The sequence below is a fragment of the Lagenorhynchus albirostris genome, chromosome 8 (assembly GCF_949774975.1).
Source record: "Lagenorhynchus albirostris chromosome 8, mLagAlb1.1, whole genome shotgun sequence".
NCBI lineage: Eukaryota > Metazoa > Chordata > Mammalia > Artiodactyla > Delphinidae > Lagenorhynchus > Lagenorhynchus albirostris.
The window spans coordinates 66,802,069-66,828,838 of record NC_083102.1 but is presented as its reverse complement, the minus strand read 5'-3'; the positions used below and the strand labels follow the sequence as shown (position 1 = coordinate 66,828,838).

The 26,770-nt window shown below is 34.9% G+C and overlaps 1 protein-coding gene across 6 annotated transcripts in view; it reads left to right on the top strand.

Moving 5' to 3' along the window:
* Positions 1-26,770, top strand: part of DGKB (diacylglycerol kinase beta) — a 648,769-nt gene that overhangs the window by 454,320 nt on the left and 167,679 nt on the right. For all 6 annotated transcript variants that reach the window (XM_060156129.1, XM_060156127.1, XM_060156125.1 and 3 more), the window contains one exon: positions 6,385-6,580. In XM_060156129.1, the coding sequence (XP_060012112.1) occupies positions 6,385-6,580 (196 nt within the window). The remainder of the gene's footprint in view (positions 1-6,384; positions 6,581-26,770) is intronic.

The following is a 26,770-nucleotide window of genomic DNA, read 5'->3' as shown; positions in this document are numbered from 1 at the left end:
TTTGATTTCCTCTTTGATTTCTTCAGTGGTCACTTCATTATTAAGTAGTGTATTGTTTAGCCTCCATGTGTTTGTATTTTTTACAGATCTTTTCCTGTAATTGATATCTAGTCTCATGGCGTTGTGGTCAGAAAAGATACTTGATACAATTTCAATTTTCTTAAATTTACCAAGGCTTGATTTGTGACCCAAGATATGATCTATCCTGGAGAATGTTCCATGAGCACTTGAGAAAAATGTGTATTCTGTTGTTTTTGGATGGAATGTCCTATAAATATCAATTAACTCCATCTCGTTTAATGTATCATTTAAAGCTTGTGTTTCCTTATTTATTTTCATTTTGGATGATCTGTCCATTGGTGAAAGTGGGGTGTTAAAGTCCCCTACTATGAATGTGTTACTGTCGATTTCCCCTTTTATGGTTGTCAGTATTTGCCTTATGTATTGAGGTGCACCTAAGTTGGGTGCATAAATATTTACAATTGTTATATCTTCCTCTTGGATCGATCCCTTGATCATTATGTAGTGTCCTTCTTTGTCTCTTCTAATAGTCTTTGTTTTAAAGTCTATTTTGTCTGATATGAGAATTGCTACTCCAGCTTTCTTTTGGTTTCGAAATTTTTAATTTTAAGAATTTCAGGGGCTTCCCTGGTGTGGTGGCACAGTGGTTGAGAGTCCGCCTGCCGATGCAGGGGGCACGGGTTCGTGGCCCGGTCCGGGAAGATGCCACATGCCGCAGAGCGGCTGGGCCTGTGAGCCATGGCCGCTGAGCCTGCGCGTCCAGAGCCTGTGCTCCAAAATGGGAGAGGCCACAACAGTAAGAGGCCCACGTACCTCAAAAAAAAAAAAAAGAATTTCAGTTATCTTTTAACTTTGTAACAAAAGATAAAGAAATAAAAAGATTAAATGAAAAGCTTTAAATTTACAAGATAATATATTAAAAGCAAAGTTTGTATAAAACTACCTGGGGCATGGATATGTACCTGAGAATCTCAGGTCACCATCTGGGATTGAAGCTTACAAAGTTCATGAGTTTTTTATTTGTTCCATGTACCAGGCAAAGTTCATGAGAGAATAAAATGGCCCATTCTCCAAAGTACTTGAGTCTTTTGGTGTTTGGTAAGACTTGGGAGGGTGGTATATTTTAAGGCCAGGAATTTCCTCAGATACTGACCTTTGTCTTAATGATTAAGTATTTCTACAAAACCTAAATGAGCTCAAGGATTAACAAATTGCAAGATGAGTGTCAGGGACACAAAATAAATTAGCAGAATTTGAAAGATAAGATTCTGATTGCCCAGTAACCTGGAAAGCACAGAGTTATTAAAGGCGGTAGGGCAGACTAAGCACAGCTTAGTCTGTGCTTCACCTATATCAAATTCATCCTGGACGGTCTCTCAGCGTGCATTTAGAGAACCGTAGCCTATCCTTACCGCTACCAAAACACCATCTTGGAGTAGTAGAAATGAAACGTGTGAATGAACATTCTTTTTTAAACCCTTTATTGAGGCATAGTTGACCTACAAAAAGCTGTACATATTTAATGTAGACAACTTAATGAGTTTGGAGAAAAGAATATACCCATGAAACTATAATCATAATCAAAGCCATCAACATTTCATCACCTCCAAAAGTATCTCCCTGCCCTCTTTCTGTGTGTGTGTGTGTGTGTGTGTGTGTATGTGCGCACACACGCATGTGCGCGCATGTGTGATAAGAACAGGCAAAAGATCTTCCCTCTCTTCTAAAGCTTCCCAGTTGATTTCTTTTTTCTTTTTGCAATGAAATTCTAGAAACAATGATGAAGGGAGACATTAAAGGTGTAGACCTCAACAAAGATGGTCCTAGTAATCAAAAATTGGACTCATCAAGTCCAAAACAAAAAAAATACCTCCCTGTTCCAGGAAAGTACAAGAAATGTGGGGTTGAGGTACTGTTACCGTTTCATTAAGATAAATACATTATAATTTTTCTTACTGAGGAGAGTGAGGAAGAAATGACACAGATGAAAGGTGACCACAGGTGAAATTTCTCTTCTTTAGTTACCACAAGTTATTTTTAATAAGATAACTTTTGGTAAGAAATTTAATATTCCAGCAGTAATTTCTGGCTTTCACAGAATCTCCTGAAAGAGAGAAACATGTAAAATTAAAGTGCTTTTCTGCTGATACTTATAGCTAATGCTTGATATCTTTTTTTTTTTTTTGTGGTACACGGGCTTCTCACTGTTGTGGCCTCTCCCATTTTGGAGCACAGGCTCCGGACACGCAGGCTCAGCGGCCATGGCTCACAGGCCCAGCCGCTCCGCGGCATGTGGGATCTTCCCGGACCTGGGCACGAACCCGTGTCCCCTGCATTGGCAGGCGGACTCTCAACCACTGCGCCACCAGGGAAGCCCCAATGTTTGATATCTTGAACCAGCAGTGTTATTGTTACTGTCAACATGTTCAGCAACTGTGTGTGTGCATACATGGTACCAGTTTCAAATATTCCTGTTTTCCAAGTGTGCTTCCATCTTCCTCTCCTTTACCAGTTATCTCCCATTCCACTCTAAAAATAATCTTGCAGTTATCTGCAATCAGCACTGTTGTCACCGTCACTGGACTGCCAGCTAACAGTAAAATCACCTAAAAGGCATGTTCTGGGTCCCTATATCACACTGTGTTTTGTGGGTAATACTTTTCAAATGCATTTCAGAAAACACGGGGCTTAATCACTGGGAAAATATAGAATACCACAGCCTTCTAATCCCATTAAGCCCTTTATATGTACGTTTTAATTTGTAGGTTTGCTGTTATAGTTTTCTGCAAAACATAAATAATTTTATCCTATGAATTATGTATGAATTTGCAGAAACTCTTCTAAAGCAGGTATATTTAAGTCATTTTACACCATACCATTTTAAACAATGAACAAAGCAATGTTTTTATGTTTCATTAAGTAAAATTATGAATAATTTTTATCTGACCTGGGCATAGAATTAGACTCACTATGAAAAAATATTTACAGTTCATCATTAATCATATCTCATCATATTTATTATCCACACTTTTATGGCTCTCCAAAGTTCTTCACATATTTTAAATATTTCTGTCAAGTGACATGTTAACTGAATCTAAAACACTAAATTCACATATAAAAGTTTGTCTTTAACACTTCTGTGTAATGTGGTGCAGGGTATATTTATAAACTAGGATTAAAATATATTGGAAGAAAAATTTAAACCATATTCTTTTAGGTAAATTTGTCTCTAGAATAAGATCTTCCATTTCAAAACTGAAAAGAGTGGACAATGGCCTCACAACATTGCACCCTGAAAATAGCTCCCATAGTAGTATACGTTAACGACCTCTCTTCAACATAATAAAAATATTCAGGATTTATTGACTAACCAAGGCTGTTAGCTTTTAAGCTTTTATATTCTTTTTCTCTGTAGCTACCTTTTTAAAAATCATAAATCTTCAAAGTGGATGAAAATATTATCTGACACAGTATTATAACTTGTTTATATTTCATAGCCTTCACCTCAGCTTTTATTTCCATGCACTCAACTGGTGTGCTATACAACTCCTGGTCTTCATCAGAGCCAGCACTGGAAATTTCCAGACTAATGAACATAACGTTAAAGCAAACAGAGGAAGGTAGCCTGGGGTCAAGAACTAGTGGAAACAAATTATTAATAAGTAGGTATTTATGTAAGTACACTGTCCTCCTCTCACAGGAACCTCAGTGTTCTCCGTTGGTCCTTCTTCTTTGGAATTTCTTAAGAATTTTTTTCACTTTTCACAGAGCTGCTTACTGTTTCCTTAAAACTACACGTGCCAAGACTCTGAAGAGTGAAAACATGAATAATAGTATACACTGATGTTTTTCAGTTGTCACATGTGATTCCCCTAATTCAGTTTAAAAAAAAAAAGCCTATTTGCAACATGCTCTCCTTTTTTGCAGATGAACAAAGGAATACTCCTTCACTAATTCTGAAAGTAACTTGTCACAGTGGGGTTCGAAGGCCTAGTCAAATAATTGTCTTAGTGTACTACCTGCTGTGTTCAATATTGAGTGAAAATGGAAGCCAGGCCTCAACTCCAGCTTATTTCACAATTCTTCTGTTATTTAAATGATTTTAGTCAGTTTGGGGGAAGCCAGACCTTTATAAATTAACAGCAGGGAAATACCAAAGGTGTCAGATTGCATATTTATCGTCTTTTTCGTGTAATACTTAAATATGTATTAAGAAGTGACTGACATAAATTAGGCAGATTTCAGAAGCCACAGGCCGTGGCTTGTAGAGGACCCCCTTCTGCTTGACATTTCATCCTTGTCAAAGATCAAATTATTTTAATTTAGGCTGCAAATTATAAGGAATGAAGACTTCTTTGTGGGAATTCCCTGTGGTAATCTGACTTTTGTTGTTACTGCTGCTTGTCAGTGTGCAAAAGATATAATATGCATGCAAATAAGGTTAAAAAATATGTACTATCTAATTATCCAGCCAGTACATTCCACTTGAAGACAGTAGGAGGCCTGACACACAGTATGTGTTTGATTCATTGAGGCCTGCAGGGTATTTACACAAGATTACTTTTAATTATGAAATTAATATCTGTTTATCTAGAATATATAGCAGTAAGTGAGTATACACATGAGCAGAATTCTTTAGTAAAAAGAAGTCATCTTAATTTAATACATGAAAAGAAGGGGAAAAAAATCAGTTGTTTCTAGGGGGAGAAAAGGCATCATCCAGACCTTGGTTTCACCCTCGTTGAAATAAATTGAATGAAAACTTGGCACCTTCTCTAGAATTTGTTTCTAGCCCTGCCAAGTAGGCTCAAGATGTGTTGCTTTATTTCACAGTTTTTATATTTTAGTGAACAAGATACAGTATTAGATTCAGTATGATGAGGAAAATGTAGAAAAAGAGAGGGTTTTTGTTTGTTTTTTGTTTTTGTAATTTTGGTGAAGGATTATCTCTTCCAGTTTCAAAAATCATGATTATGGTGAGAAAGAGAATGATGAAATTGTATCCACCTTTTTTTTTTTTTTACTGTAATAAAACATATAGCAAATAAAACAATCCCGCTGCAGATATACTTTAACTGATGAAATGCACATCCCTAACAAAGTTTGTTTGTAAAGCATAGTGTTACATATTGACATCTCCGCTCATATTGACGTCTAACTGAAAATGGGAGGACAATATCTGGGCTGTATTATAATAAGTACCATTTTAGGAAACTCAAAGCAAATGAATAAATAAATCATAATTACAAAAATACAGTATGGCCTTGTCACTTTCCACACATGCGCATCAGTAGAAATGTATGGAAAATTCAAAAAATAAAAAGTGATCACTCTGAGTATTGCAAAGCATTGTCTGGTAGAGTGTTCCATATTTTGCATAGTGAAAGGGTGTCTTCTCACCAGGCAAACAAAAAAATCTGGCTGACTGATTTTACTTTGCATTTTTTCGTTAAAGCAGCTATAAAGTAATGATAGGTTGGAGATTCCTTTTTTTTTTTTTTTTTTTGTGGTACGCGGGCCTCTCACTGATGTGGCCGCTCCCATTGCGGAGCACAGGCTCCGGACGCGCAGGCTCAGCGGCCATGGCTCATGGGCCCAGCCGCTCTGCGGCATGTGGGATCCTCCCTGACCTTGGCACGAACCCGCATCCCCTGCATCGGCAGGCGGACTCTCAACCACCGTGCCACCAGGGAAGGGAAGCCCCTGGAGATTCCTTTTACTGCTGCTGCTCTTGGCATTTCCTTCACTCAGCCTGCCTGGTTCTCCATGTTCATTTAGATAACCATACCTCCCGTTGCCTTTGACACTGTGCTTGGAACTTAATCTAGTTCAAGAAACCATCCTTGGCCACTTCATTGTAATTCAGATCTCTTTGAATCTCTTTTTTCAAAAGTCTCTTAAGCCATTTCTTTCTCTGCTCCCCAAAAATGAGGCCCTAATTATGAATTCTGTTTCTCTATTTTCCCCCAATAGTACCTTGCAGTGTGTTCTAAATAGGAGCAGTCCTTAAAATTTCTGCCTGAAATTTGACAAAACTTTCCAGAATCAACCTCTTTGTAACACATTGGAAATTTGCAGCTGGTTATATATGCAGGCACTAAACTGGGCCCCTTTCGAATGTTTTCTGTAAACAGAGATACACTGATGATTTAATTTGATCATTTTTAAAGACTATTTATGATGCCTGGTAAATGTTATTGGTTGCTTTATCTTTTATATTGACCTTTAGGGTAACCATTTAAGTGTTCTTGAAAGGTTTATTTAGAAAGGACAAGATTATAGATTTTAAAATTCTTATTAAAAGATAAGGAAATACAAAAGATGAAATCAAATTGTTTCTGTTCTTTTCCTTTTTCTAATCAGTGTGATGGAGTACAGATTGATTTAATAAACATCTCTCTGGAAGGAATTGCTATTTTGAATATACCAAGCATGCATGGAGGGTCCAATCTTTGGGGAGAGTCTAAGAAAAGACGAAGCCATCGCCGAACAGAGAAAAAAGGGTCTGACAAAAGGACCACGCTCACAGATGCCAAAGAGTTGAAGTTTGCAAGTCAAGGTAAGTTTTCTAACATTTAATTGTTGCTTCTTAATTGGCTCTTAAAGACTACTTTAAATGTAAGAGTTTTCCATTGCACTATACTCTATATATTTATGCAGTTGTATTTTTTATATCAGATATGCAAGTGTGATTAATATTAGATTCTAAAATCATGTATAAACTGGCTATATTTTCATGGATTTTTTTCTCCTTTATTCTCTTTTTTGTGGGTATAGCTCTTGACACAGAAAATAAAATATACGTGGCTATTTAGTGGATAATAATATAGGATGTATTGTACATTAAATTCTGGAATGTGATCATCTTGGTCAGATGTTTGAGTTGCTATAACAAGGGTCTAGTTAAGGCTTTTCTGAGGTGTGTTGCAAGTTTTATTTTTGGCTTTCTTCAGTCAGGCTATGATTAGGAAGCTATCTTACATGAAACTGTTGTCCTAAATATGATGGCATTTTAAAATATCCCACGATCAGTTTTGGTTATCTGCTTCTATTTTTCCAGAAGTTTAGTAAAAAGTAGAATACCTGGGAAACAAAGGGCAAAGGACTAACAAAATAGGCTAGATTAACTATGGATCAGTTTTCAACTCCATTGAATTATACTTCACATTGGGACATGACAACTAATTCTTGTTGATAGACTGTACAAACAAAGACACCAAATTGTTATTATAATCTTTTGGTATTATAATAATTGATGATGCCCCAATTTATGTATAGTATCCATACTATTTTTTTTAACCTTCCAGAATCTATCTAATACCTTTGATGGCATTCAGATGGCCAAGAAAACGTATTGGCTCAGCTCAGTGTCACAAAGGCAAAATGTGAAGAGATCACAGCCTTATGGGCTCAATAAAAATAAATATTTTTTTAAATAAAGAAAATAAAATGTGAGGATGGTTGATAGGCTTGGCGGTGGTAGGAAATAGCTTTAAGATGCTTTCTATTCAGAACAAATATAACTGTATGAAAACATGGAGGAAAATGGTTTTTTGAAGAAGTACGTAGAAAAGATGAGTAGGCTTGTGCTATATGAATTTTAAAATGAGAGAAATTAGGTATAATTACTAATTTCTAGGATTTATTGACATTAATAATGCATTTATATTTAAATGTAAATGCAGATTTCTAAAAAGATTCCTGAAAATTTTCTAAGTTTAAAAATTAGTTCAAGGACCATACTAAGAGCAAACCTAAAAAATATCTGCTTCTATCCCTAAGGAAGCAATGAGTACATATAGTAATATAGTCCATATAGTTAAAAAAGTTTTACATATATTATATATATAAAATGATAATTTCTAGGTTTATTTTTCTGTTTGGTCACTGCCTATTAATACTTGGTATGTCCTTTGCATGTAGACGTTTCAGATATGTATCTGAATTGATTCTCAGTGCTCAGCCGCCAACTATGTTAGCCCAAGGAGATGTTAAAGTTTGTAAAACTCATGGCTGTGCTCCACCGGGACAAGTGTCTGTATACTGTGGAGCTACTGCCGACATGCTGTCTGTTGGTCTCACTCATCCCCCTTTGTATGCTAAGGAATACACGTTTGGAATGAAGCACACACAAATCAGCCAGAAGTATTGTATAGAGTGTCAGTGCCCATAAATAACCCTAGGAAAAGGTCTCTCTTCCCATTCTGTCTTCTTGCTTTGTACTATGAAACTATTGGGACCAAGTTTCCATAAACTTGGGAAAGAAGGAGGAATGAAGTGAGAACCTACAGGGTTTGTGACTTAGGGATACATTTTTCTCAGTACAGAGATTGGGAAAAGCATTAGAAATCAGAGTTTTTGAAGGTCATTGTATGAGTAATAACAAAAGCATGCTTTATAATTGATTTGGCTCAACTTTTATTTCCCTCTCTAAACCAGCTATGCTTGTAAGTTTGGGTTTAGTTTTATTTCAAGATCAGTGTAATTGAATGCTTAAAATGACTTTATCAGCTGAATATTTTAAAAAGACTTCTGTGTTAATCAGTCTTTTATTAATTTTATCAAGATTTTTTCATTTTGATATATTTTACAACAAAATAGCTAAAAGTATTTCAAAATGCTTCAAAGTTTTGATTTCACATTTATTCTGTTAATTCTTAAATGTTACACTTAATAATCAGAAATGAAAGAAATTTACTACTTAAAATATCTGCATGTATCCCTTCCCGAAATGGGTAAATGTTTCTATCATTTGATCTTGTTTTTAATTTCTTGACACAAAGACAATAGTATTAAATGTAAGGGTCAATCAGTATTTTAAATCTAAATATATTTTCAGATTTACACAGAATGGTTACAGGTATGGCCTTTAGAATGAAATAACAGGAACTGTAATTCTAGTCCAACAACTTTTCTTAACCCAGATTCAAATTAGTAACTTCACTCTTGGAAAAATATAAGTAAATAAATGAACAAATTAATAATGTAAATTTCTTCTTTTTAAGTTGTACTTTCTTGAAATATTAACTAGCAACTTTTCTGATATAGCTCTGTAAAAAATTTGAAGTTTAAACTGAATGTTTACTATATTAGAATGGATGCTTGTTTCCATAAACTTTAGAAAGCTTTTGGTGGTGGGGAGAATGGGGGAAGCATACCTAACTATAGATTCTTGAAGTAAAGATATTTTTTTTAATTTAGTAGAAGGATTTAAATTAAGAAAAAAGTTTACAAGTTTGTTTTAATTTAAAAAATGTCATAGATCAAAGGTACAAGATCAGGTTTGGAGCATTACATACTCATTCATACTTCACCCTACATAAACTGGAACTCCTGCACAATTTTTTTGCTTGCAATCTTTGAGTACATTCACAGCATAAGATCAGAGTATCTTCAATTAATAAATTCACTGGTTGGAAATTTTACAGTTGATTTAATTCGAGTTGATCAAAATTATAAGTAATTAATTTAATTACATTATTGTTTTAGCAAAATACTCTAAAACAGATGCAGTTCTGAAACATACACATACTCACATTCATCTAATTCAGACACTTTCTTTGTGGGTTTGTCATTTTCTTTTGTTGTTGCCTGTTTTGTTTTACTTCTTTTGGAAATAAAAATGGGTGTATCATATGTAGATGTCATGGTCTTTAAGCAAAATTGTAAAGTAGGCAAATTAGATCTTCAGTGCTCTTAGCCTTAATATTCAGTCTTTCCCATTTCTTTCAGTTGCTGAGTTAATCTTTGCCTCCTCTTCTTCTGCATTAAATCCAAGTCTCAGAAAGATATCTAATAAATTTGTTCACATTAATATATAAATGACTGATTGCAGGTGAAAGTAGAGGTATTTGCATTTTAAAAGAAATAAAAGCCTTCAGATAAACCATTATTTTTCAAACTGTGTTCCATTGAGCTATAACTGCAGTTCTTCAGAGGTTCTGTAAAAACTTGGTTTAAATTCATTTCTGTCATATTTTGGAACAATAACATAAAAACCTATAATAAAAACACTGTAAAGTGTGTTCTATAAAAACATTTTGTCATACTGACAATTCCCAAATCATCAAATTGTGTTACCAGACAAAAATAACTTCCTGGGCTTCCCTGGTGGCGCAGTGGTTGAGAGTCCGCCTGCCGATGCAGGGGACACGGGTTCGTGCCCCGGTCAGGGAGGATCCCACATGCCGCGGAGCGGCTGGGCCCATGAGCCATGGCCGCTGAGCCTGTGCGTCCAGAGCCTGTGCTCCGCAATGGGAGCGGCCACATCAGTGAGAGGCTCGCGTACCACAAAAAAAAAGAAAAAGAAAGAAAAATAACTTCCTTTCCTCCTCCGGTTCCACCTCCTCTTCTTCTTCCTGATGGGTGTATTGATCCATAGATAGATGGATAAAATGATATGTTTGGATAAAATGGATAAAATGGATAAAATGATATGTTTACAAACACATATGTTTGTAAACATATACACATCTAAATAAAAAACAACTCAATAACTATGACCTTAATTGCAAAGTCTGTAGCTCTGCAATGGTCATTTTAAAATACATCTTTGTATATTCCATGATGTACGAAGGGGAACGTTACCACCACAGTGTATGTGAATCACGAGGAATTAAAAGGCCTGCAAGCTCAGGTACTTTTGTTTGACACAAGCAATAAAGAGTGCATAACAATCAATGGAAGTGAAAACAAGGTGACAATACTAATGCTTTTTATGAAAATGGAAATCACTCCTTAGAAAAGTTTTTGCTCATAAAAAATTGCATTTGTTAACTAGCTGCCCAAAATAACAGACTTGTACTAGTTTGTATATCAAATGCACTTTTAACAGAGATGTAGGATATAAACATGCTCACAACTCCTGGTAAAGAACCAGTGATAAAATTGAAACAAAGTTGCAGCTAAATATGCAGAATAAGGTAAATTTGACTAATTGAAACTTCTAGTTAACATCTGAGGCAAACAGCAAGTAAATTTCTATTAACTAAGTTGAAAAACTATATTAAAAGTACACCTGTGAACGTGCTTTTTGACAGCGAGGACCTCTCAAGTAATACGAGCAGTTTTTAGGCATTCTAATGGTTGTAAGCTTTGATGATACAAGTCCAACTATACCATTTTCCAGTAATGAATGCAGAATGGTGCAGGACTGCCAAGTGAGATGTAAAAAGTTCGTATCATTTATGATTACATATCTGTCTGGATCAGGATATTCCCAGTATCATACAATAAAAACAAACTGCAGAGATCATTGAAAAATATATAACACTATAACACTGCAACTATCCTTATCAAAATAACTGTTATTCTCATAGATTGACTATATCACAAGTGTTAGCAATTTAAACGTGTAAAATATATTTGCACAAATAAAATTCTAATTTTCTCTTTAATTTACTGGTCTTAAAAGTATTGCTTCATTTGAAAAACAGAAAAGGTTGACTGCTTTAAAAAGTTTGAAAACCACTGAGCAAAAGTAATTACATTCAAGCCGTAGAATTTCAAACATTTGCCAGAAGCTAAGGGCGGTACTGTCGGGAGCAGCTGGACTTCCTGCTTGAAACCTCATTAACTAGGTGCATGTCTACTCCACATAAGGATACAGATAGAAAAGTTTATTTTAAAAACTAATTAACATGATATTGTCCATGCAATTTTCAGTGATTTAATTCCCATTTACCAATGAAAATTCTTTTCTTTGGGCAGAATTTCTCAAAGTGTAGTATACACTACACTGATGGAAAATTGAGCTACTTTAAGCAGTACCCAGATGAATATTTTAAAGTATGACAGTTTTTATATGTACTATTGCAGTTGTTTTCTCTTTATGGTAAGGAATGCTTTTTTCTTAGTTTGTAATTTTAAATAATTTTATTTTTGAAATAAATTTATTTAAGTAAAAATGGAGTAAAAGGCAAAACTAAAAAATAATAGAGGAGTGCATGGATATGGAAAAAATTGTGACGGTGGAACTAGAAAGGCTAAAGTATAGAAAACTCCACTAGGCTAATAGTACAGATTCCACCACTTTGTATAATTTGCATAGCCCCAATTTTGAATACTTAGTGAACACATTATTTTTATTCTTCATTATCTTGCATAAAATGTACTATGTATAAGTTCCCCCCAAAGAAACTTACACTGCACATACCCCTACCCCACTTTATTTGATGTCTGTGCTCTGTACTGGGGAAGATTAAAATCCTGATTCTTTTTAGGAGCTAGAAGGGAGACACTATAGATCTGATTGACTGTCAAAGACTCTGTCTATATCAAATGACTTTATTGTTTTGAAAACTCTGAAGAAGTAGGAAGAAAAAAAGGTCAATCCAAGCCAAACTGATCAAAGAGAACAAATGAGTTGATGTCTATGAAAGCTTGGCCAAAGATGAATGTCTTTTGCTGCTGAAGAAAAATCAGGTTATTGGCTTCAAGGTCTTCATCTTTAAAATGGAGATTATGAGTCCTGGAAGAGCTGAGATTAACTTACGTGTGGTGTCCATTCTATTGCCTGGAAAATTGCACAAAGAGCATTTAAATAGTAAGTCTGACACTTTTTACTCCTTGTAAAAGTTATACTTACCTGTAAGTTGGTGGTAATGGATATTTGTCATGCACTACTATCAATTTTTCTAGACATTTCTCTGGGTTATTTAGGGTAATTTAGAAGGCAGTGTTTTAAGTTGTCTAAATATAACTGCAACATTCATCTTAGAACTGTAGATAATGTATTTGGCATTCAGACACCAGCAAGCAGAACAATTTCCAAGCATTTAAATTCAGTGATTAAATCAATTAAATTTAGAAGCAAGAAAAGGATTTCATGTTACATTATTATACCTGGAAGTTAAAATTGTTGAGAAAAGATCATGGCATTTGAGATGTTGCATTTTACAGAAATATATGCATATACTAATACCATGATAATTGCATTAGTTGAAAATACATAGATCCAAACATTTGTTATCTAGTAACCTTTAAGGAGATGTCTCAAAATGAATTTCTAATTGTATGTTTTTAAACTACCTTCCTTGAAATTTTCCAGGACTGGATAATGCAAATAATAGCAAGTACTTGTTAAAGCTATCTAAATATCAAAATTTCTGTTTGCATTTGAAGATTGCATCATAACCTGGATATCTGAATGTGATAGCTCTCTCTCTCTTTTTTTTTTTTTACAAAAGGCATGCCTTTAAAGTTTATAAAACAGAAGTAAGAAGAAATTAGAAAATACAAGACATATTTCTTGTACCTAAAAATAAAAATACATTTTCAAAATATAAGATCATGTACTCTTATATTTGGCCTAGTTGTCCTATAAAACCATCTATATTTTGATGAAGCATTTATGAAATTTCTATTTGTCATGACACTATAAAGACTTCACAGAAACTGCTAGCCTCCTAGAAATTTGAAAACAGAAACCATAAATATGAATAAATTAATATTTTAGTAACAAAACAGATGACAGTCTTCAGAATATTCTTATATTCCTTCTGGAGCTATATAGAATACCATTCTGTGGCTGGGATTATTGACAAATACCCCGTGTTCAACAGTCAAATTTTCAAAATCTGACATACAGTATAATTCTAGAAACAAAATCTGACGTGCAGTACAATTCTCAACTTCTTATAGTGAAACTGGTAAGGCCACGAGATCATTTTGGTTATAATATAGTAAGTAATCATTTAAACAGGAAAGTGGTGTTTTCTAATATGTGAATGAGATCATTGAAATCAAAGGTTTATTCTTGAAAGCAAATTGAAGTTAGGGAAATGGAGAAAATTCAAAGAACAGGTAGGTAGGAATGACAGAACAAGGAGCCGCTTGCTTTCGCCTAATGAATCTGGGAAAACTTGAAAAAAAAATGAGTTTTTAGTAGCAGTTGCATTTTGAAAAATATATGCTTTGGCAATCGATTTAATAGATGCAAGGGAAGAAGGAAAGGAATTTGTTTACTTGAGGTTTTAAATTAAGGCTCATCTGTTAACCTTCTCTGACTTCTGAGGCAGAATACCTTCTTTATTTTCAAAATGCTAATACTATTCTGAGACTCTTCTGCATTTGTAACTATTGATTTTAATTGTAACTTCAGAGAAAGATGTAAAATAGAAATGCTTTAATGGGTTATTTTCTCTATGATGCTGATGTCTAATATCAGTGATAAAACAACCATCTTACTTGTTTCTGTAATATCCAATCCAACATAATATCCAATTCTGAGTCTTTTGAAGATAATGGCAGGTCATTTACACAGGCTAAAACTGCATTATAATTTTTAGTAAATTTAACCTATGCGTGGTAGAAATATAAAACATATTTCCAAGTTAAATAAATATTGGCTGATTATATAGGCCTCAACTAATTAACACTTGTAGAGCATCTTTCAAATAGTGCTCACATGAAGTTTCCAAATATGAGGGCTGTCACAGAAGTGTCCTAAATATAAAACCCTGTAGTAACTTTGTCAATTGAGGGTGATGGTTTGGAGCTCAGGTAATAGGTGTGTCCCAGGGAAGTTAAAATAATTTTCCTGTAATCAGGACATATGAAAATAATTTAGGGAGGATTTTTTTTAAAGAGTAAACATGAAAGAACTATCAAAAAAACATGCAATCAGCTACATAAATTGTTAAATATAAGTCATGATTCTATTTTTTTCTATTTGTATTAAAAACCGTGTTTTCTTTTCCATCAAGATAGAAAATAGCCAAGAAAAACTGTAATCTTATTGAGTATGAAACTTTAATTGCACCAACTTTTGGAGTGATTTCTTATTTAGAGATTTCATGTCATGCCAGGAGAGATATTGAACTTTTATTTTACCCCTCTTTATTTATGTCTTTTTTTTTTCTGGTTACCTTAATGGATATAATGAAAACACCACAGTCTAGCACCTGGTACTCCTTGCACTCATTTGTCTTACTACCGAAGGCTTCCAGGTGCGTCCAGCAGAGAGCAAAGAGACTTTTTCTTGAAAAAAATCAAATCCCACCATCTACTTAATTATCTTTGAGCTGTATGTGCCTTTGAGTTAACCAAAACAACTAACCACTAGAGTTCCATTGCCATGAATTTAGTATTTACACATACAGTCTTTTATTGTATAGAGCTAGTTAACAAAGAAATGATAGCTTCTTGGACAGTATCCAGCCAACTCTGTTCTTGTGGAAATTGATAGAGATTCATATAGACCACCATTCCCTCCAAACTGAATAATTATTCCCCTGATTTATTAAAAATAGTTATATTGGTCTTCCTTGGATAAATTGTAGATTTATAAACTGGGGGGGGGGTTAGTGTCTGTTTTAGGCAGTATCTAAAACAATGTCTATTGGCTACTGTACAGTACAGCTATTAATTAGAGTAAGCTAAAGATTGAGGCTTGAGTGTTGTAAGGTGACAGTCATTTGAAATAAGACTAAAAATCTCTATAGATAAACATAACTAATTTAAATGAGCCCCCAGGGAGCTTTTTTGAGAAAGTTCAAATGCCTGATGAATGCTGCACTGTTATTCTAATCATCCCGTAATATGGTATAAAATAACAACCTCATTTTATCCTTTTATTTATAAAGCTGCTCCCATTATCATTATATTTTACCTGTTCAAGTTCTGAACGAGTGCTACTCATTGAGAGATTCATTAAGAGAATAATTATATTTCACAGATTGGCAGAAAGAAAATGTATCTTTGAACAATTCCATTTCCCTGAACAGTTGTTCATTTCAAGGTCGAAGACAAGTCTATTAAGTATCTTCTACCCTTTTTAAACATGTCAAAGCTAACCATTAATAATGAAATCAGCAGTTTGGTTCTGATTTAATGAAAGAATCAGCTGCTATTTGTAGAACTCAATTTCTGTGAATGAAACAAACATTTTTTTAATATCGAATAACAAAAAGTATTTAAGAATCCTTTTATGTACAATGATTTAAATCCATGTCTGTTCGGATAGTTAAAGCCCTTAGCATACTGACTTCTTCCCTACTGTTGTTTGAAAATACATACTTCTCCATCCAAAATATTACATCATACATTTTCTTACTAAGTGTCATTCACATTTTCAGAATATCTTTTTAGAATAGTAAGAGGTAGAAAATCAACCAATATCAAAGAACATTCCATTTTTAAATTTACTGCAAGAAAGGTTCATGGGATTTGTGACTAAATGTCGTTTCAAAATTAAAAGCAAATTCATATGCACAAAAATGTGACTTCAATAGAAAATCGGTCTAAGCCATATCACCTCATATTTGAACATGTTGGTGCTGTGAAATAAGCCTACCCAGGGTCACATGCAAGTAAATACCTTAACTCATCTTAAATCTGGTAAGTAATTGAGCAGTAATAAAATACTATATTAATCATGGATGGTTTTGCCAAGCCTGCTATACTTGATGATAAACACTTTCTTCCAAAGAGTTCTTATATTGTAGTCTTAACATCATCCAGGCAAACTCACTAAGACTGAAGTACAGGATATCTAGTGAGCTTAGTGGGAAGCAAGGAGTCAATGCATCTTTTATTCAGTATAAAAGTATGAAAGATGCTGTTTGATTTTTTAAAGATAGTAATTGAATCAAATTTAAACATGTGTAGGATTTGAAGAACTCTCAGAGCTAGGAAATGAGTTAATCTGTATGTCTCACTTTAAACGTATGTAACTAAAATATGCTGACATATTATATTAACAATGCTATTTTGAGTCAAAGGTTGAATATGAGGTTTTGTACAATTTTGTAGTTAGGTATTATTTTACAATTCTTCATTAATATATTTTCTGTCCTTTTTATTAATGAAACCTGTTTTTTCTAGAGGGATTATATAGGTCTTCATCTTTTTTGTTTTGTTAAGATAGACTATTTTAGATTTCTATTGCTTTTTTTGGTTTCATTTTTATTTTTGCTGTTTGGTTTCTGAATATTTTATATATGTAATCTTTGTAAACTCTTCATCCAAATGTTCATCCAAAAGTTAGGAATTAACAAGGAATTATAATAGGTGTTTTCATTCTTGAGGAAGGGAATGAATATTTTGTTTATGGTAGATACTGAAATTTAACTTCCATTGCAAGCCAAGAAGTTAAGTTATCCAAAATTGCAAACCAAAAAAATGAAATAAATGTGTTAGTTTAGGCATAAAAATTGAATTAAATTTTTAAAAAATCTGACATTTTAAATACCTCTGGCAGACTTTATAGAAGAGTGTATTTACTAGTGAGTACTCAGATAAAATGCCTTGATCACGCATATGCTGTGACAGAGTTTGTGTGTGTGAGTGTGTATCTGTGCAGGTGTGTATATATACCGACTTCACTTATGGGGAAAAACATATAGACATGCAGATATCAAAATGATGCATGGAAGCAAAGCATCACCTGAACACAGTTTATTTTGGAAAGTCCCAATCAGAAGGAAAACCAGGGGAACCAAAGCATTGTTTTAGGAAAGGAAGGGGAATTTTATTTTTGTTTTAATAGCAGTAGAGAAAAGTGTGATAGAACAAAGTATTCTCTAAAATACAAATCATTATCCCATTTTTCAAGGGAAAAAAGAGATGAAAATAGGTAGAAGGGAATTCTTCATTCTGTCTCCCTTTCCTTTTTTTCCGTTGCGTGTCATCCTTTGGGAATAATGCTTTCTTCAGATTCCGTTACTCTTCCTCCTTCAGATGAGAAGGCCCATCCCAGAGTGACCCTGCTAAAGCAGCTGAACAGCTCACTCTTGATTGATCCTTGTAGCACATTTACACCTACTTATGGATCAGAAGACAGTAGCTTCTGGAGGTCTGTAGGAAAATTGTGTACCAAGACAGTATTGACATTTCTTTTTCTCATTTTTAAAGTTGAGATATAATTGACATAAAACATTGTGTAAATTTAAGTTGTACAATGTGTTGATTTGATGCATTTATATTTTGCAGTATGATCACCACCATAGTGTTCGCTAAACCTCTATCATGTCACACAATTATCATTTCTTTTTTGTGTTAAGAATAATTAAGATCTAATTTCTTAGCAACTTTGGAGTTTATAGTACCGTGTTGTTGACTATACTGTATTGACTTTTTTCTTTTTTGGTTTTATGTCTTCCCATGAGGTATATGATAAAAAGAAGTTATATTCCATGGCAAGAAAAAAACCACGCAAAATAATATCACACCAATTGTCTTACACAGAATTCTCTCCCAATCCAGGCTGTCTGCCTCCTACTTTCTTTTCAAGTCAGCAGCCCCTGAGGGAAAAGACTTTTGATGTGGACATTGTAGGCCAGTGGATTTCTTAGAGATAGGCTTTAGTTTTTAGTTTTCTGGACTATAAGAATATGGTTATAATAAGTTCTATGGTGAAAAGAGAAAGAAGTCTGTGACCTCAGACCACGTATTAACTTGGCAAAGTCTGTTTCCTAACCTGTATGTAAGTGAAAATAATCTTTTCGGAATTTTTTTTTACCTTATAGAGTGATTTGTGGATCTTAACACATTTCAAATAATTTACTATAGAAATGTAAGGTGTCTTATATTTATTTCATCAACTTAAGGATATTCACAAAGCTATCACACTAGAATATGTGAAGCACTTCTAATATTTGGCCCACATTTGCGAGAGAGGAGGCAAAGGTTAAGGGGTCATTCTCCAGCTATGGAAAAAATAGCCCTTCTAAGAATTAATCCTGACTCCACAGAATTATAAAAATAAATAGGACTCTTGCTTCAGATTATGACACATTTTTCCTTTCCTGAGAAACTATTTTATGATTAAATAGTAGAATTCTCAGTACTTGAAATCTTTAAATGAGATCTGATGAGGAGTATAGTACTGACTGCATTGTGATCCAACTTTGAATTAAAACAGTTATTTATCATCCTTTCCCAAGAAAGGGGCAATTCCTATTAAAATATTTGTGCCAATGAAAGTTGATTAAAATACAGTTCACTCTTTCCAGGTGTTGGGATGATGGAAATATTTTGTTTATGCTGCTTAGTTTCTTGGTGTCTCATCTGCTCATTCATTCCTCTCTTCCTCATGGTGAATCATGGAACACATTGTTTGCTTTCTGCACTCCCTTTGGTTGCACACCTTCCATCTCTCACTTTCTCACATAGATCTTAAGATTGTGGTGGCCACGGTACTGATTCCCTGGGATCCAAATAAGCAAATTCCCCCACGACCACTCCCCATTGATTTTGCAGCCAAGACCAAGTCACCTGAGCCATCAATTCAGATTGTACTCACTGCTCTTAAATTTCGGTTTCCCTCCTGGCGGCATTACTCATGATTCACAGAGATGTTTATAAGAACCCCCTGTTAAGTAGGCTGTACTGGAGAGTACAAGCTGCCTGACAAATTACCGATGTTGTGAGGTGCTGCCTGCTGGGGTGAAAATAAATTCTAAGAGAGTACAGGGGACAGGTCATGGGCCCCAGCTAGGCTGCAAAACTCTTGTCAAGCCGGTACTGTGTGCCAATAGATGTGGCAAGAACTGTCAACAAGTTTTACGGCCCTTTAACATAGACTCAGTAAGAAGGGGAAAGTCGGAGTTTTGTGATTTTCTTTAAAGCCTCCTGCTTTTGCACAACTCTTTCTAGGCAGAAGGGGTATAATCTCATGGCAGGCCATTCACAATTCTCAGGGAAGCTCTTTGGATGGTCTCAAGACTTTGAATTTTTATTGTTCTTGCATGTGTTGTTTTACCGTTGTTGGTACTGTTGACACTAGTATTTTTAAATTAAAAAGGAAAAATTCTCACAGAGTTGGAGTGTGGGATGTGTAGGTTCTCTTAAAATGTAGAAAGTATAATTGTTGTTCATATTCTTTTGCCCTCAGAATAAGTTTCAGTTGTCTCAAATGTCATTGCCTGATCTTCTTGGACTACCCTAGTATAAATTGTCTTTAAGAATAATATGTCCTGGGCTTCCCTGGTGGCGCAGTGGTTGAGAGTCTGCCTGCCGAAGCAGGGGACACGGGTTCGTGCCCTGGTCTGGGAAGATCCCACATGCCGCAGAGCGGCTGGGCCCGTGAGCCATGGCCGCTGAGCCTGCGCATCCCAAGAATAATATGTCCCTTTAAAGAATGATTTTCTGCTTTTCTGTTTCCATTATTGCTGGTGTCGGATCTTAAATCTAGCATTATCTCTATACAAACCCTTCATATGTATGTATAAAATGTGCCTATAATCCTTTTTTCCATAAATGATCAGTGAATAAGCAGATTATGCTTTTATCAACACTTTTTTTCTCAGTCTAGCTATTTTCTTGATTAACTGATGGTTTCTGTCTTCATTAGGAATTGTGTAGGATGGACAAAGCTTTAAAGATTGAATGAAACAGGAATGAGCTCTTAAATTGAGCACATTTATTACCCTCATTTTAAATCTGTTTTCCTAAGGTTAGTAGATAGGGTTTTTTAAATCATTTTACAATGTGCTATGTATATTTAATGGACAGATAACAAAGAACATCATGTTAAGACCAGAAGTGTCAATATGCACATAAGTTACTCATTCAGTAGTTTAATATGTGCCCAGCCAGTCTGATCTGTGACCATCTCCTTCTCACTTCCTCCACTCAAGCCAAATTGACCTTTTTGATGCTCATTGCATATACCAAGCGTGGTACCATCTCAGAGCCTTTGCACTGATACTCCCTCTGCCTGGAATATTCTTACCTTAGATCTTCACATAGTTTCACGTGGCTTCATCCTTGCTTCTTTCAGATTGCTGATAAAATATGCTCCCCTGGGAAAGGGTTTCCCTGACCACATACCTAGAATGTCCTCTCCCACTCCCTACTCCCTGCCTTACTATGTGTTATCCTTTTTAAAAACCTGAACACTTTACTGAACTATAACATTTGTACAGAGAACTGTAGACATCATAGTTGCACAGTTGGTGAATTTTGACAAGTGAACACGTCTATGTAGCTACGCTTCCAGATCAAGAATTAGAATATTAGCAACCCCACAGAACTCTACCCACCAAGCCCGCGTCCTCCTCAATATCCTGGCTTCTAAAACAATAAGTTTTGCCAGTTTTTAAATTTTATATAAATAGAATCATGTAGCATATATTCATTTATGTCTAGCTCTTTAATTTCTATTTTCTTTATTCAAGTGTATTCATTATATTAGTATACAGCTTTTTTCCAGTGTGCAGCTATTATAAATGCTTTGAACATTATTGCACAGGTCTTTTGATGTGGATATGTATTTCTTCTGGGTATAGACTAAGAAATGAAAACTGCTGGATCATAGGGTATGTGTATATTCAGCTATAGTAGATACTGTTAAAAGTGGTTTTACCAATTTACACTCCAGTCAGCAGGCAAGGCTTCCTATTGGCTCTGTATCCTCACCAACACTTTGTATGATGGGTCTTTCTAATCTGGCCATTCTGGTTTATTGTGTTTTAAATATGCATATTACTGATTGACTAACGATGTGGAGCACTGTTTTATGTGACCAGGCTATTTGGATATCCTCTAGTCTCTTGCCTGTTTCTTATTGGGTCGATCTAGCTAGCTTGCTATGTATTTGTATTTGAAAGAACTAGAGTCTTTTGTTGGTTCTATAGGTTGCAAATATATTCTCCCACTGTATGGCTTACCTCTTTATTAATGATGCCTTTTGAAAATCAGAACATCTTGATTTGATTTTATTGAAGTTCAGTGTATTAATTTATTCCTTTTTGATTATTGCTTTTTATCAGCAGTTAGTTTTTTAAAAATCTTTTTAACATCTCCTGTGTTATTTTGAAGAAGCTTTACTTGTTTGACTTTTAAATGAAATTGATTTTTGTGCATGGTTTAAGATTGAAGTCAAGAATAATTTCTTCTTGCATATCATTATTCAATTTACATAGCACTATTTGTTGAAAAGGCTCCTACCCCATTGCTTGGTGGTAACATAATCTTGATGCCAAGTTCCATTTATGTATTGATTTATTTCTGGACTCTATATTCTACACTAAAAATAGGCAAACTTCTCTAGTGTCAGATAGCAAATATTTTAAATTTTGGGGTCAGATGCTCTCTGTCGCACCTACACAACTCTATCACAGTAGCACAGAAGCAGTCAAAGACAATACATAAATAAATGGACATGGCTGTGTTACAATAAAACTACTTACAAAAACAGGCAGCAAGCCAGATTTGACTCACAGCTACAGTTTTCTGACCATTGTCAGTTCTACACCATTGGTCTATTTGACGTTCATGTCAATACTGCACTGTCCTGATTAATGTCTTATTTTTCAAGAACAACATCCCCTTTAAATTTTTCTTACACATTTTAGAATCAGCATGTTAATTCCTCCAATCTAAAAATAAGTAGGTAAATAAATAAATAACTGCGGGGACTGTGGGAATTGCATTGGTGAATTTAGGGAAAATTAATACCTTTACAATCTGTGCCTTCCAATTCATGAACATACTATCTCTTTCCATTGATTTAGCTTTTTAAAAAAATTTCTCATAATAATGATTTATAATTTTTGATGTAGTAGTCTTATGTCTAGATATTTGATGTTTGGGTATGCTATTCTAAATAGTATCTTTTCTAATATTTACTTTCTAATTGTCACTGTATACAGATACAAAACTTTATGAAGCCACTTATCAGTTCTGATAGTATATGCATAGATTCTGTTGGATTTTAAATATTTGTAATCATGTCAGATATAAGTGATGACAGTTTTATTTCTTGTTTTTCTACTCTCAGACCTTTTCATTTTCCTCTTCTTATTTCCCTGCTTAAGGTTGACAGTACAACACAGAATGCAGGTGGTGATAATGGATATTGATTTTGGAAGGTGAAAAGGTGGATTTCAGTATTTCACCATTTATCTGATGTTTGCTGTATACTTTTATAAATACATCTTAGACTAAAGATTTCCCCTTTATTTCTAGTTTACTAAGTTTCTACTATAAATGGGTGTTGAATTTTATCAAATTCTGGTTCTGTATGTATTGAGAAAATCATACAAATTTATTTTTCATTCTGTGAATTACTTTTTTTAATTTTCAAATTTTAAAGCAACCATGTATTCCATAAATAAATCTAACTTGGCATGATGTGTTATTTTCTCTACATAGCACTGTATTGAATTTACTACTACTAATAGATTTAGAATTTTTCATCTATGTTCGTGAAAATCATCACTACTTACTTTCTTATAATATTATTATTTAGGTTGAATTAACAAGGTTAACCAGATTGAGCTAGTTAGCTAGGTTAACTAGTTTAAAATTATTATGCCAGCCTTGTAATACAGGTTAAGGAGTATATTATCTTACTGTATTCTCTGAAGCCATCTGCACCCAAAGTTTTTCTTATGATGTTTGAAAATGTAATTATCTTAAAAATATATATAACATTATATAAATTCTCCATATTTCCTCTTTTGTCAGTTTGAGAACTTTTTCTTTCCCTTGGAATTATCTTTAATGACACAACTTTTCATTACTCACCTTTGTAATATCTTTTTCTTTCTCCTACTTTCTTTGGTTTTAGTTTGCCGTTCTTTTTCTGACATTCTTAGTTGACTTCTTAGCTGATTGATTTTAGTTTTTCTTCTTTTCAAATATATGCATTGACGGCTCTGCATTGCCTCCTAAGCATGGCTCTAGTGGGATTATGTAGATTTTGATATTTTATTATTATCGTGTTATCTAATTTCATTTTTTCTTTGACCCATGGTCACTTAGGGCCTCATTGCTTTATTTCTAATAGTTTTGAGAATTTTTGTTTGTTGTTGACTTCTAGCTTGATATCACTGTGGTCAGGAACACACTGTCAAAGATTTCAGTCTTTGGAAATGTGACCAGACTTGCTTTATGACCCACCGCATGATCAGCTTGGGCACACATTTCACGTACATGTGTTCATCAAAGCTTTTTAAAATTAAATTGATTTTGATCTACTATTCCTATCAGCTATGGATTGAGGTATTTTCTCACTATGATGATGTTTTGATGTATTTTTCCTTATAGTTTTGTCAACTGGTTTTTACTCGTGTCAGTGCTATGTTTTAGGTTCATACATATTTTGGATATGCATATTTAGAAGGTTTCATTGTTCTTATTGTTCGTTGGTTTACTCTTTTCATCACTATGGTGTATCCCTCTTCGCCTATTGTAAATATGCTTCTTACCTTAAGATGATTTTGCCTTATATTAACATAGATAAAAATGCTTTATTTGGTTATCTTTGCATGGCAAATCCCTTTCTATCCTTTATTCTCAACATTTTTATATAACTTTCAGGTATGTCTCTTATGAGCAGCATGCAATTAAGTTTGTTATCTCAAAAAGACAAAATTTTTGACACACCTGATTTGTGTGATACTTTTGTCACATTTTAATTATGCATATATTTTCAATCCCCTTAAATATTATTCTATTATCAGTCTCCCTATATATTTTGTTTAATGCGGGTGTACCGATGTCTTAGATTGGATTCTTTGGAAACTGTGACTTTGAGGCAGCGAGTTTCATGCAAAAAGTTTACTGGAGAAGAGTCTCAGGAGTGACACATGTAAGAAGTGAGGAAGTCAGGTTTGGGAAGACAGAAAAGCAGATCCACAAATGTATTGTAACTGAGACCTCAGAGTGATCCTCCAGGACCTGGGACAGCCCTTTTGAGTTGTCCTGGATTGTCGGTTGGGCTTTTGAATATTTCCATCAACCTCCTTCTGAATAGATGCCTCCTGAAAGGGAGAGTAGATATCATTGAGTCAGTTCCCTGGGATAGATGACAGATCCCAGGATGGGGGTGCAGCTATTAAGTGACCAGCAGCCATTATTCCTAGAAGATGGGAGCTGGGTGATTTGGTCATGACATAAGGCAGATTTGCATGGTACAGCAGAATATCTAATTTACCCACTGAACCACTCAATCAAATTGCTTCTTATAGTTTGCCCCACTTACGGGCAACTTCTCCAGGATTGAAGGCAGACTTTAGTTCCTGGGGAACTTACAAGAGATGTGTTAATGAGATTAACAGAAGTCTCTGCTGCAGCAGTTGATCTCAAGGCCACAATAATTCTTACCCTCCTCCTCCACCACCACCATTCTAGCGCCCTCTTACTCAGCTAGTACCTCTGCTGAACTAGGCAGCTTATCTGACGGATTTGCCCAGATCCTCATCTTTCCTGGGCTATGGCTTCTGTACTTGTCCCTTTTTCATTAAATCGGGTCATGGAAGCATCAAGATACAATCCCGTAGTAACCTAAACATCAGACATAGTGTTCCTTCCTCCCTTTGTGTAGCAGCATCCATTTTCCCCTTGGATACCAGGGTCTCTAGATCCATAGAGCCTGAAGCTGCAAGGATGAAAAGCACAGATTCCCAAGGTGGGTCATTAGGAGGGAGGGTAAATAAGACCACTTGTACTTTCTTTCTTTTGTTCCCAGATCCATGCATTCTAAGTATTGGGAACAAAGCACCATACAATAGTTATTAATTTAGGATGTATACTGTGTCTAGCGGGTGACACTTTATCCTTGCAGGGTATCATCTCCTGATCGGTACTTTGGCTGAGTCTTTAAGTAGCACTCTATTTTTCTATCAGTTCAGCATCTTCTTGGTAGCTGAAGTAACCGGACCAGTGTATTCTGCAATAATATGCCCTCTGCTCTACTTCTTTGCTGAAAGAGGGGTCCCTTGGCAATGTGATTAGTTTCCCCTATCAGCTAACTGAGTCATTCTGTCTATCTGGTTATATTGTAGAGGAACCTGTATGGTGGGTGTTCATCTATGATACGGAGATCTTCAGACTTTGTTCCCATTCCTTTAAATCTATACACAAGCATCTTTGGAACTCCTTGTCCATATATACATGAATCCCTCTAAATTCTAGCCTTCCACAACTCCTCTTTCCACACAAAGGATGACTAGGTACGCTTCCCAAAACTCTGCTCATTGGGAGAATTTCCCTTTACCTCCATCCTTAAGAAGCTTTTTAGTAGAACAGCAGCCCATTTTGATGCATACTAACATAACAAGACAAACCATCTATAAAACCTGCTTAAACTTTTTCCTTCTTTGACATCTAGTCCTAAGAGTTATAGAAAGGAGCTGAAGGAGAGGTGCTGGTCCAGCAGTGGTAGAGACAGGGCCACCTTTTCATGCAACTTTCCATACTTTCTGACCCTACTCATGTCCGATCCAGGTGTACTACTTCTATCTTGCAATGGGTTTCTGAGCTTATGACTCAATGGGTCCTTCCATATGCATTATGACAGTGGTCAAGAGAGTTAACAGGGCCCCAGACTAAGACTCTGTAGTTTACTGTTGTCTATTCCACATGGATCTAAACTTATTTTGATTCTTCTTTCTGAAAGAGATAGAAATGAATACATCTTCCATACCTCACACTGAAGGCTGTGTTACTCTGCTCCAGAAAAATACTGTATCTTGTAAAGCAAATGCAGTTGAGATTACTATTTGGTCAAGTTTAGTTTTCCACTGTCACATGCCATAATCCATCCCTTATTTTTAATAAGTCTAGACTGGTGTCATAAAAGAGAATATGCCAGAGACTCCTACCTCTGCTTTCTTTAAATCTTTGTGGATGGCATTAATTGATAGTTCTTATATACAGGACAAGAAACCAATGTGAAGGATCTGCCAGTTTGCAAGGGTGTGCAATCCAACAATACATTTGGAGGTCTTGGAAAAGACCACCTGATGGGTCTGTGGACTACCATGTGCCAGCCGCAGGCCAGAACTCCATTTATTATCTG